The sequence below is a fragment of the Thunnus thynnus genome, chromosome 19 (assembly GCF_963924715.1).
Source record: "Thunnus thynnus chromosome 19, fThuThy2.1, whole genome shotgun sequence".
NCBI classification, from domain to species: domain Eukaryota; kingdom Metazoa; phylum Chordata; class Actinopteri; order Scombriformes; family Scombridae; genus Thunnus; species Thunnus thynnus.
The window spans coordinates 7,289,320-7,302,682 of record NC_089535.1 but is presented as its reverse complement, the minus strand read 5'-3'; the positions used below and the strand labels follow the sequence as shown (position 1 = coordinate 7,302,682).

Below are 13,363 nucleotides of genomic sequence, written 5' to 3'. Positions count from 1 at the left end.
TCAGTTTGACGTGTGCTGGTGTTGTGATTATGTAATGTTGGGATTGTCAGTGATCTCTTAATGGGATTTTCCCCCTTCTGGCCCTAATTTAACCCTTTGACATCCTGCTCGCCCGCACAGGGTCAAGGACTTCAGCTTTACACAGCTAACAAGAGATCACAGCTAGGATTTTTATGTTACCGCTGTGCCATGTGACCTGTACTGTGGACAGTTGACAGCAGTTCAAAGTATAGCAAAGCATGTTAACAACCTCAATCTTGTTGTTGCTCTGCAGGAAAGTACCTTCTGCTGCCCACACATCCCCAGCAGACACAGACAGCATGCCAGCCGTCATCTGAGATCTCTAACCTGCTTCGTATGTGTTCCCGGAACCTTGGAAAGTCGGACCCCTCCCTGACTTCCAGCCTGGTGAGTACTTCCTGAATCGTGACCCTAGTACAGTATTCTGCATCCTGATCCAGTCAGAATGATCCCATTACCTCATCTTTTGCACCTGCAGATTAATGGGTGGAACAGAGTTTGGTCAAAACAAAAGCTGCTCTGGTGTGAATTTCCCTGAAGCAGTTATGTGAAGCAGTAGGGGCTTTTCTTAAAAGATTAATTTGCATACATATCAGTCAAAAGTTTTGACACACCTTCCCATTCTCTTGAAATATGTCCAAACTTTTGACTGTTACTGTATCATTGCAATATCTGAGTAAATATTCAAAACATTTTCCTGAAATAGGTATACATGGTTGGCACATTTAAACTAATGTGACAGTAGTGGACTGAGTGGTGGAAACTTTAAAAACAGGGTTTAAACTTAAAAACGCATACCCACAACAATAGATACATATGTGTTGTATTTTCAGCAGATATCCCTATAAAATCAAGTTTTTTGCAGAGAAATTAAGTAGTGTAAAATGTTTTAATTAATGCATAAAGTTTATGGACCTAAAATTAGTATTTTGTTGCATTGAAAAATGTATTCAGTAATGCACTAAACTGTGGTTGCTAAAGCAAATTGATGAAAGATTTCAAATTTGCTATTTGATTCAAAGGAATGCTGTGTTAAATGCTTATGATACAAACACCCACGATTGAGATGAAATAAAAGTCTAAACTTGGCAAAAACACATTTTAAAAAGTGCTAAATGAATTATGAACAGAATGATGTCATGACAGACAGAGGTGACCTTCAGCGTGGTCTTACTCCGCTCTTTCAGATGACACTGATAGAAACTCCGATGGGCCGTATCGTGATCGCGTCTCAGTGTGAGATGCAATCAAAAGCAACAGCTAATCCAATGCCGTTCAGCTATGAGTCATTCCCAGCGTGTGCTCGCGATCTGTTAGAGAAAAGGTTAATCTAATATAAAGCGTGTGTCGCTTGTGTTTGTATGTGCACATTTAAGTGTGTGTGTGTGTGTGTGTGTGCTTTTAGAGTAACGGTATATTTCCGTAACTGACACTTACACCATTAGTGATCTGAGTGGGTCGACCCAGAAAAAGGTGTTGTAACCTGAACTAGAAGGGTCTAACTGTTTCTCAGATGGCTCATGACATCATGCTGACCCTCTTTACACAATAACATAATGCTGCTATTAAAGTATGTGATCCTGATGACTAATTTTGAGACATAGATGCTGGGGGGAAAAAAAAGGCAGACATAGCGTCACATTTATTTGTGAACTTGGATAACACAGCCTTAATGACTTGAGTTATAATTTGAGGCACACCAGGTGATTGCAACGCTTCACTATGTGGATGTAATGAAGTTAAGTCTAGATGTAATGTAGTACAAAATATCTTAATTATTTCCCTACACTGGGGGGCGCTAGTGCATCATCACTATTTGCAACTAAAACACATGTATCCTTGTAAAAGCCACAAATTAATCCCTTTGGTTATTGTGCCCTGCAGAGAGAGTGAGAATACATGATGTCTTATAAAATAGATGTTCTCCAGTGGATGTGTTGATTCAATTTAAAATGAGGACTTCAATTGAATCAAGGATACTTTATGTTTTTATTTGAACTGACCCTAATAGGCTTTTATTTTACATGCAAACCATCAGAGGAAGGTTAGAGCGTGAGATCAGTTGCACAGCAGCTCGTGTTTAGCTGGTAGGGATCCAGTGTCTTGCTCAAGGACACTTTAAGCAGGGGAGATGCTTGTGGCTATGGAAGCTCTTTAGCTTCATGCAATTCCTCCACGCACCCAGGGATGAATAAACTGTGATATAAAGAACTCAGCTTTATCTGTCTAGACAGATTTGCATAGATCTACTAACACATGTATCAGGTCATATTTAGCTAAAGGGGTATTTCATATAAAAGGGCACCTGTGGCTCTCTGATCCCACAGTCAAAAGTTAAAGTCAGAGAGAGAGGACTCACTCTCACTTTCCAGGTGAGGCTGTGAGGTCCCGGGTTCTGACAAATCATACTTTTTTTTTTTTTTTTTACAATATATATGTTTTTAGGGAATTTTAGGCCTTTACTGTAGCAACAATAGAGACAGGAAACAAGGAGAGAGAGATGAGAATGACATTCAATAAAAGGTCTGCTGCTGGAATCTGACCATGGTTATTTGGCATGCATCTTAACGAGTAGGCTACTGGGGCAAGCCTATACTTCAACAGACTGCAGATAGGAGAATAGATAGATAGTTAAAGTTGGGCCCGTCGCTGAGGCTCATTGCTTACCCCTAACAACCTACACCATATGGCCCCTGTCCACTTCCCAAATGAATTTTTACATAAAAAGAACTAAAAAAAGAGCCTGAGTAGCAGCAATTGATGCATCCACTGTGATGCGTGAAAGTTCACCTTAAGTACTGAGGAACATTTTCACTGACCGCTGTTGATTGATGCACCATGCACATAAGGCACAGCTGGTCCTGAATAAAGGGCGAGTCCAGACTCTAGTGGTTTATCTGCTGCAGTTTTTCACCCAAAGTTTTTGTGATGGTATTGTGGAAGTATTTTGTGCAAAACTGTCACTAAGTCCAACTGTAATGCTGTGGTTTTACTGCATAAATTACAAATGCATTGCATGCATAGATTAGTTTAGCAAAAAAATGAAAGAATATTGTTTATTTTGCATGAGGACCACGATGCAACAGGTGCGGCAGCCCCTCACATAATTTAAATGAACTAGTTAATCAGTTTCTGCCTGAATACTGTCCAACAATGATATTGAAATGGAAATTTTTCCTTTTTAATGATTATTGAATGCTTTCAAGGATTAAAAACGACTAACTATAAGTGCTAAACTAACTGTTTCTAACTGCCAAATTTTAAATGAATAATTTCATTCTACAAATGTTTTTTCCCTTTTAGCATCGTCCCACACTTTGGGTCATTTTAATGTTTCTGTAGCCTGCAGTTCAAATGTTATCATATGCGTATTCTTATTCCTAACACTGTGTCCATGCCCCTGGTGACTCTGTGGTTAGCAGCATGAGAAAATTAAATGCTGGTGACGCATCGAATGGCTGATGTGTTGCTACATCTTAACAGTATCATTTGGAGTCGGCTGCACTGACACCTCAGGGGTGCATCTACAGCCACTGTATTATCCTGCCTTCAGTACAGGCTTAGAAAATATGGTGAATTGGTTGACCTTGGGAGAGGATTGAAAGAGACAAACACCTCAGCCGCTGAATGGAAAGCAATGTTTTCCTCTTAGATTTTTAATTCTCAATTAGAAAAGTAAGATTGTGAATTCTCTGTTTTTTTTCTGTTTTGGAGAGATTCTTTTGTAAAGCAAAGATGATGACAGTCGGTTATACAGACAGATTTATACAGACATTTGTCATAATATTGCTTGGTTGAAGCACACCAGTCCCCGGCCTTTTCAGACAGTGAATGAATGGAGGGCTGCCAGCACACAGACTGTGTTGCGAGATTGTTGTCAGTTTTAACTACAGTCAGGTTTGCCAGATATCTCCATGTCTGAGGAGATTTAATTGGCTGTTGGATTTGGTTAGTGTTCATTCAGTTTGAAATGGGCACATTTGAAATGTAGTTGGTTTAAATTCAGGCTATATTATTGGTTTTTAACTAGAAACACTAGAAAAGTGCCATTATAATCTAGTTAACTTTATTTATTTGACATGGACATCACAATAGCTTTGGGACTGCAACATACAATTATGCACAGGCACCAGATGCACTGTGTTTAGTTTTTGCAGAGGAATGCTAAATTATTAATTAAACATGTCCACAGGAGGCTTTTTTTTTAAAAAAGAAAAAAGTTAGAATATAAAGTTAAGATGTAAAGAAGAAAAGAAAGGAAAAACAAGAAAACAGACACAAATACATACATAAAAATACAAATGTCTATACAGGGGTTGCTATTAGGTGTGAGAACAGTGTTGTTTCTCTTTTAGCCATGATTTAAGACCTCTGCTGAAAACATTAAAATTGTGTTGCATTTTCAACCCGGTGGGTAGACAGTTCCATCGTTCTGCTCCTTTAATAGAGAAAACTGATTGTCCAAATGAGGTTTTGCACATTGCAATGCGGCAGTTACCATTTATTGAGGCTCGTGCGTTGATTCTACTGGAGTGCTGGTGCCTTGTAACAAATTCATTAAGCAAGGAAGGAGCATGACCATGTAGGCATTTAAAAATAAGCTTTAGGTTGGAATAGCTTATGAAGCTTTCAAAACTGAACATATTGTGTTTCTCTAAGATGTGACAATGGTGCCACCTCATTGGTTTCTTTTTATTGTCTTATTATATAGTGATATGATGGCTTGTGACCAGGGAGTGATGCAGTATGATAGGTGTGAGAATATCATGGTATGCTGTTTAAAGATTGACTGCAAGGGCTTCCAGGAAAATGTAGAGCTTAATTTGAGTTCAGTATTCATTCAGTTCTGTTTCTCAAAGCTGCTGGCAGGCAAATATTTTTATTGAAAATGGGACTTAGCTGGACAATCGGACTATAGCTGTATTAACTTCAGTGACCATGAGCATATATGGAGGTGTCCTCACTGCTGCTTTGTGAGTTGATGAAATGCTCTTTTCCATGTGGACTTTTGCTACTCTACAGTAATCCATTTATATGATAGTAGATGGTTTTGCATTGAAAAAAAATCCTCTCTGGCAGTTCCACCTGGCAGTCTGCACCAGTTTGTTAGTTAGCTTAAAGGAGACCTATTATGCTTTTCCTTATTGTCAGTCATATATATAATGTCAAAATGTCAGATGTTCATGTTAAAAGTGGCTGACATGTCAAATAATGAGGTAAACATATGTAGATGTTATCCCTGTGAGCAAAAAGCACTGGCTTCAGGCTCTGAACGCTCGGTTTTCAACGATATTTTCTACTTCGTCAGCTTGTGACGGACTTCTTTATATGGTCATCTGCTCCACGTACAGCACACGTGTTCACTGCTCCGCTACGCTTACATTATGGCATTTTTCCATTGTTTTGAGGGTAGTCACGCTGAGCCATGACTCTATTACACAGCAGTGCAAAGTAAAATAACTAGTTTACCTGTTGGAGGTGTGCTGATTGTCTGCAGCTCTTTATCAAACATCATCATCATCGCTGTGACTGTTTCTGCTTGTACTATTCCTCCCTGCATTATTTCTAACTGAACAAATTCTCTAAATATGTTGTTGTCTTGATGAGGAACATACAACAACTTCCATAGCCCCTCAGCAGGCTTCCAGCAAGCTGGTCAATCAGAGCAGAGTGGGCTCATCGGGAGGGGGGCCTTAAAGAGACAGGGGCAAAGACTGCCTGTTAAGAGACAGAGGCTGAACTGAGGGGCTGCATAAAGGGCAAATATAAGATAAATAAGTTTTTAAAAATGAGTTTTTAGAACTGTGAATCATGCAAAGCTACTCTAGTGGAGTCCAAAAATAAAAATTTAGAGCTGGAAATGAGCATGATAGGTACTCTTAAAATCTTTTTATTGGGTGACAACACCAAACTTAGTCAACACTCCTGCACAAAATAAGAGCTGCCTGTTTGTTTTACTTACTGTTGTCAACGATAAAATTACATTTTTTCCTCCAGTTTACAGTTCGTTCAGTCAAGGGCTGCAACTAATGATTATTTTCATTTTCAATTAATCTGCAGATATTTTCTCACTTGATTAATTATTTAGTCTATAAAATGTCAGAAAGTAGTCAAATATGCCCATCACAATTTCACAGAGCCTTAGCTGATGTCATCAAAGTGGTTGTTTTTTCCGAAGCAATATTCCAAAATCCCCCAAATTTGTAATTATAAATGCAAATTTGAGAAGCAAGAAACACTGAAGGTTTGACATTCTTGCTTAAAAAATATGTAACAATTATCAAAATAGGTTTACCAATCAGTGTTTCAAGTCTAGTTCAGTTTAAACAGCACAGTAAACAGATTCTTAAATACTCAACAGTGTAAAATACAGCCAATAGGAATGTGACCCCTCAGTCTCTTTTGTGTGTGCACCTTCATTTCAAGACTCCTCAGGTTCTGTCAGCCATGCCTTGCCCCTTCCCCTTGCTTCACAGGAGTCCTGTTATTGCTTTTTGCCTTTTTTTCCCTCCTTTATGCTCTTCCATCATGCCCCTGGGTGTGCATGGCTCTTTGACTAACGTGGCATATCTCTCTTGACTGTGATGCTCTTTGGCAGAAAATCAATACTTCACTTCTGGTGTGATATGGAGATAAGACTGTCATAATCCTGATGTTGTGCCTTTGTGGACTCTCATTCTCCCTCATAATTATAGTCAGTGATGTCCTTCACTGATATCATTGTTGCTGTAGCTGTTAGTCGTTTGGGAAGGAAGGAACTGCAGTATGTCTGTACAAACATAAGGTGTAGTGATGTTGGTCAGAAAAACATTATTGTTTTTAACAAATACTATAGATTTTTCAGTCAACAACACTAAACAATATGTCTTATTCTTTATATTAGCTTACCTCTAATGGAAGAATTACATTATCCAGCCTGAGTAGCCACCTGTCCACAAAAACAAGAGAGTGGAAAAGAAGTTATCCAGATGCACTTTATTGATCTGTTTGTCTTTGGCCTCTGTCTTTGTTCTGCAGCTCTGGATACATGATTTCAGCTCCAGTTTGTTGTGTATTGTAATGTTCTTTAAATGCAACCCATAATTTATATAAATAACATATTGCTGTGTGTATAAATACAATATATATTATACCAGGGTGGTGTGTGTGTGCTTCCTTTGAATTTAGAAACATAAAAATTAATCTTACTTGCTTCCTGCCTTCAGGCGTGTGTATTGTAAACCAATTATTAGACCTACTTATTAGAAAAAGAAATAATTAAAGATGAATCAGCCCGCCAAATGAATCCAAATGAATTTATAACCTAACTGCATACACCTGAGGAAACCACTGAGGGAAAGGAATACCATATTGGCCCAAATATAAGACAAGCCACACACTTTTTCCAACACTTGTCTTTGAAAAATGAAAAAAAAAAACACACTTCCACACGAGTATCTTTGGGGAAGTTTCTCTGAGATACTATTAATCCTTAAAGCCTTTTGTCTTGTAAAAGTGAAATGATACTAGCAAACTTAAATCCTGCTTTTGTATAGCTTGTCTATCACTCACATACTCTCACAATCCCCTGTCAGGCTCTTGTTAGAGGTTAAAATCATTTTCGCCAGCAGTTAGCATTTTTCAGACTGTTTTTTTTCCCTTCTGAGCTCCTCGTTATCTGTGAGAGCAGTAATTCTCGGTTGCTTAACAGACGGTTCAGTCTGCGGTCCGCTCCTGGAATATAATATTCACAAGTGTGTTTTTAATTAGCATATAATCACCTGAAAATACGAACTGTGTTTTCGTTACCTAAGAATGAGCCCTTTATATCTACATAGGGAGCATGTCCTCTTCCACAAAGCCCGCCATGTTGCACCGTCATGTTTCTACAGTAGCCCAGAACGGACAAACCAAACACTGGCTCTAGAGAGGGCCTTTCGTGTTTTTCGTGGGTTTCGTGGCCACTATAGGTTCTCCTACACAGTTGGAAAGGGAGCGGGAGGGGTGTTCAGTTGGTTGCAATCTGCAACCTCACCACTAGATGCCACTAAATCCTACACACTGGTCCTTTTATCACTGCTGATTGCTGCTCCTCTCCGCTAAAGTTAGTCTTTGAGTGACGGAGTAGAAAGTTCACGATATACTTCACGTTTGTCTCGCAAAGGTAATTATTTAGTCATTAAATCAAAACATGCATGCAACCGCTGCCTTTTGTAAAGATGAATTACAAGATAACTGTAAACTATCCAAGTGCTGTGAATCGACATTTGTGAATCGATGCAGAATATTCCACGTCCGCGTCGCAACGCATCCAAGAATCGATTTTTTTCTGCCATCCCTTCAGTGAAGTATGTTTCTGTACACATATGGGTATGGTATAAATGAAACTGTCAGTCTAAACAAAGTCGTTGCAATTGAGACGTTCAACCCCTGTCATCTGCTTCACATGAGATACAATTTTCTCTGTTTTTAGATTCAAATGCAATACCTTTATGCACAGTGTGACTTTGTGTATCTTTGGAAGTGGGGAAAATGAATTGAGAAGAAAACCTATTGGTTTTTCAGAGTGGGCTCAAGCTGACATTATTTTCATCTCATGAATTCATACATTTACATGGCTATTCCAATTTATTCAAAATTGAAAAACCAGAGAGGACTTGAGGGTGATGCATTGGTTCTTTTTGGTGACTATCTTTGCACTTGTTTTTCAAGGTTAAAGACTGTCCTCATCCATTGGGAGGCTGGCTCTACATGGTTTTATCATGGCTGGATATTTAGATGGATTCTTTGCACTGCTTTGTATGGAGGGAATTGACAAAGCTGAGAAACCCGACTCTTTCTTTCCTCAGCGCTCTCTTCACAGGCTGTGTCTCTTCTCTGCCTGCCTTACATCTGCGGGTTGCCTCTTGGTCTGATAAGCTCAGGCAGAGCAGAGGCTGTGGGTCACTCAATCAGCACTCTCTGCATGCTTTCAGTGCCAGCTCTCTCTTTTTTCTCCAAAGGCAAAGGAAACAACCTCAGCTGCCCACCTGCCAGGAGGAAATGAGTCACAGACAACCCCTGGACTTTTCCCAGAGGTTATTCTGTGGCCCCGCTCCAAGGCCACTGACACACATGCTCTGTCTTCATGGCTGCCCCGAAACCCACCTCAAAGCGGCTTTATTTAGTGTGATTTTTTTTTTCTCTAAAAACAGAAAACAGTGAAAACAGCCATCACAGTGTCTCATAGCCCAAGATTGTTTTTTCACATTGCTTTTTTTGTGTGCAACCAACAGATAAAAGCTTGAGGCAGCAACTATTATTTGTTATATTTCCTTTATAAATGACTTACAGTACATGATTAACACTTGATTTTCTGTCAATCAACTAAATAGGTTAATTGTTTTTAGTGCTACTATAGTGTCTGCAGTGCTTGTTACAGCCACTGTATGCATAGAGAAATATTCCTCCCCTGTGTTACTGCCGTTTCTCATCTTCATTCTTGGTCCAATTTGGCATTTTTCTTAATTGTTCCTCTAAGCAGCCACAGACGGAGCAGTGACTTGAGACCAGTCGGTTGAACATAACAGGATTCTTTAATTCCCTCAGGTAATCTGGAGGGCATTGTTCAAGCTGAAAAAGTTGACTACTGTAATCCTCGTCCTCTGAGGTATTAAGGGTTTATACAAAAAGGAAAAAAAAAAAAAAACAGCCTGATTACCCATGTGCAGACCTGGGCTTTCTACTTTTGACTTTCTTATCAGCACGGAAGCACAAATGACTGTCGCCCTAGTCCTTGTAACACTCCCATCAGCCTTCTGTTGTACAGGTGTCAAAATGGGAGAAGTTGATGTTAGTAGTCACCTGTCTGACAATCCCGTGCACCCCCCCCCCCCCCCCCCACCCCCCACCTCCAACAGCCGTAGTGGGTAGCTGTCATTCAAGGCCATACTCTCTAAGAGAAATCATTTGAGCTTGGCTGGAGATGAGGAGAATGGAAGAGGCCCACTTAATATTCACAGAGCAGTACCACAGTGAATGGAAATGAGTGAGAGAGAGAGGGTGAAAGAAGAGAAGGAGGGGAGGGTGATGGTGGTGGTGTTGGGTGGGGGGGGGGGGGCAAAGAAAAACACAGACTGAAACAGAATGCAAAATTGCAGAAGAGAATTGGCAGCATGGTATTGGAAACAACTTATTTTCCAAAATGCTAATAATTCATGAGGTTGTGGGACATCGAGTTAGCGAGTGTGAAGATCTGTGGCCGCTCGCTGACTGCCTCAAAACTCATCTCTGTGCAGAGCTTTCAAAAATCCAGAAGCAGCGCGTGAAATCGTTGCAAACTGACACAGGATATGCAGTTGCCTACATAACAGGTTGAGCAGGGAAGTGCGGTTGATTTCAGCATGACAATGATCCGGTATTGGGTTGTTTTGGAATGAAGGAAGTAAATTGGCCCGCAGCAGTTTGTGTGATATTTTCACAGCAGGTTTGAAAGGTCTTGGGCAGAAAATTTTATAACTTAAACAGCGAGAGTGGCTATTATTTTTCTTCCCTTTCCCTCTCCTCCTCCTCCTCCTCTACATTTAATGTCAGCTGTACTCTCCTTTCACTAGCCTAACCTTCAGGTGCACACTTTGTAGTCTTCATGCGACTCATTGACTGCAATAAGACCGGGGAGATTGGTTAGGCTGCCTGCCGCAGACAGGATGCCAGATTCATTGTTGAGGTTGAGGCAGAACAATACTGGGAAGGATATCCTCTCATTTTCATGGTCACCTAGGGTGCCCAAAAAGCGTGGCTGCTCAGAGAAATGAGTCTTGGGGCTCCCACTTGTCCCCGGCACACACACTCCCCCCCCCCACCTCCATCACCCCACCCGTTGCTACGCTAAATTAGAACTGCCTATCTTCTCCCTTCTCCCTGGTTCTCCCTCCCTTTCGCTCTCTCTCTCTCTTGCTCCATCTCTCTCCTTCACTCCTGAAGTTACAGAGGAGAGGAACAAGAGGAGGTGTCAGCTGACTGCCCCCCTCCAATCAGATAAGTTCTGATGGAAGTGTTTAGCAGCTGCTAAGATCAGATTTAGCCTGAGGGAGGGAGGGAGGGAGGGAGCAGGAGGCTGGAGCTAGGCAGTGCAGCATGGCTATGCACCGGTAAGGAGGCATGACAAGTCGGGCTCCATACCATGGACGAGTCCAGCATTCTGAGGAGACGAGGGTTACAGGTAGGCAAGCAAATGCAGCTCCGTGCCTGTTACTGCAGCTGTATGTGTGTGTGTTTGAGCTGCAGGGTGACTTTGTACTGTATATATGCTTGGTTTGTGAGGCTCCTCCATCGGTTGCTCTTCTTAACAGAACACAGTTAGGACTTTGAGACCTTTTTGTGTTAACACTTGGCAGTGCAGAGTGAGTGTTTCAGTAGATACTGAAGAGAATATTAAGGATATCCACCAACAGTTGACTTGTAAACAGGCTCCAAATGTTTTCATCAACACTACTTTGTTTATCTGTACGGTTATGGAAATCATAGTTTAGGTGGTTATGGATTTGCATCCGAACAGTGTTACTTTTAAACAACCTTGAATTATTTGTCACCTTTCATTTGCGTCAGCAGCTGTCAGAGGGAATGAAAGGTGTGTATTCGCGGAGCTGAATTGATTATGTTGTGTGAAAGGCTTTCTTATACTTTATTGACTTTTTATGATAATGGAGCGCACAGCGTGTTCCTTTCAAAAAAATCATGATTGAAGTGTAAGCTGAGTTCAAGACAACAGTCGAAACAAATGATCTATTTATTTGTATTATTGCTGCCATCACTCTGCGATAACATGAGATATAAATTGAAGTGGGAAGGGAGGAAAGAGTGTTCTGAAACATGAAATTGGATGTACTCCACACCTCAAGTCATGTCATTTTTTATCCAAGACCTTTCAGACATTAATCATTTCCTCCAGCCGAGCTGACAAACTCTGCAGTAGGTGTTACAGTAAGCGTAAATTGGACTTGATTCATAATTTTTGCCCGCTACAGTTTGGCCACTTCCAGAGAAAATTGATAAACATGTGTAAAAGGAAGCCTTTTTACAATTCAGCTCATACTACTGCATGTGTTTTGAATCACAAAGCCCCTGTGATCCATTGTATGTGTCATTTGTTTTAATTAGGCTGCTTTTTGCTGATGAATTAAACCAATAAAACTGCATTTACGCACTAATTTTCCGTTTCATGATTAACAAAGGTATGTTTTGCTTGTTTGAGAATTTATTTTCCCTTTTTTTTTAATTTTATATAGCTGTTGAACAAACATTTGACTTTCTTGCTCACAAATTTAATGTCAATGTGTTCCTCTGTGATTATGAATCTTATTGAAAATTAGAGTTTCTTTAATTTTTTTTCTTAATGGATTTCTCTACAGAGAGCAATGACATTTTTTTTGTAATTACATTAATCAAAAGCTTCCAAACAGTAATTTTGTGCCCAGTTGCCCTAATCTCTGTTCCTTTTGTTGGACACCAGTACCTCCTTCCTTGCTCTTTTTCCACACAAGACATTGTATCAGACTTCTTTATGCGCCCCTTTAAACCAATCGTAACGGCCGCTCCTGTGGTTGAGCTGCCGTAGCGCTCTTGCTCTCGCATTCAAAAGGAAACATGGAAGTTAGTTTGTCAGGCAAATGAATGTAGCTGTTTCAGCCCCACAATTTCCCATTCATTCTGAGGCCAGGAAAGGGATGACATCATTCGAGTCTGACATTGTTTATGTTGAGTGGATGGCTAGAAATGGACTCTTACAGAGGGCGTGGGGGCTTCTGGCCTCAAGGGAAATGTCGACAGATATTGACGTTACATTAGTAATTGGTTCTTCACTGTTTTGTTCTCATGATGATGTGATTGGTTTTACAAAGTTATGTTTTAATTTGAGCAGAAGAAGATACTAAAAGTTAAGTAGCATCTTATTCTCAGTTGTTTACATGTTGCAGCTTCCAGTGCATTAAGTTCTATTTCTGCCTCTCATCTAAAATGCCAAAATTTCACCAGAACCAAGTTTGGCGTTCATCTCCCAGTGTTGGTGACACCCTTCTAAAAAAAAATCACATATCACTACATCCTGAAATATTAATCTTTTTCTGCAATCTTGCTTGATGAGAATCAGTGCAGCAAAGCAAAGCAAGATATTTATGGTATGAGCACATTTGTGCTACTGGAAAAAAAAAACTTTTAATGTGGCATTCAGTAATTTTAAAGAATGTGAAAACAATGTCAGATTTTTTTGACTTGATCTTCAATCATGAAGAACAAGAAGGGAAAGCTTTTAGAGTGCATGTTGATGCCTAATGAATGTGACAGTGTGCAGAATTTATTTTTAGACTTGTCGAAAACAACTGCAGAC

At 40.1% G+C, this 13,363-nt stretch overlaps 1 protein-coding gene across 3 annotated transcripts in view; it reads left to right on the top strand.

Annotated features, from left to right (window-relative positions):
- The window catches only part of mast4 (microtubule associated serine/threonine kinase family member 4), a 103,493-nt gene that overhangs the window by 23,772 nt on the left and 66,358 nt on the right, over nucleotides 1-13,363 (top strand). For all 3 annotated transcript variants that reach the window (XM_067575085.1, XM_067575084.1, XM_067575083.1), the window contains exon 3: nucleotides 275-408. In XM_067575085.1, the coding sequence (XP_067431186.1) occupies nucleotides 275-408 (134 nt within the window). The remainder of the gene's footprint in view (nucleotides 1-274; nucleotides 409-13,363) is intronic.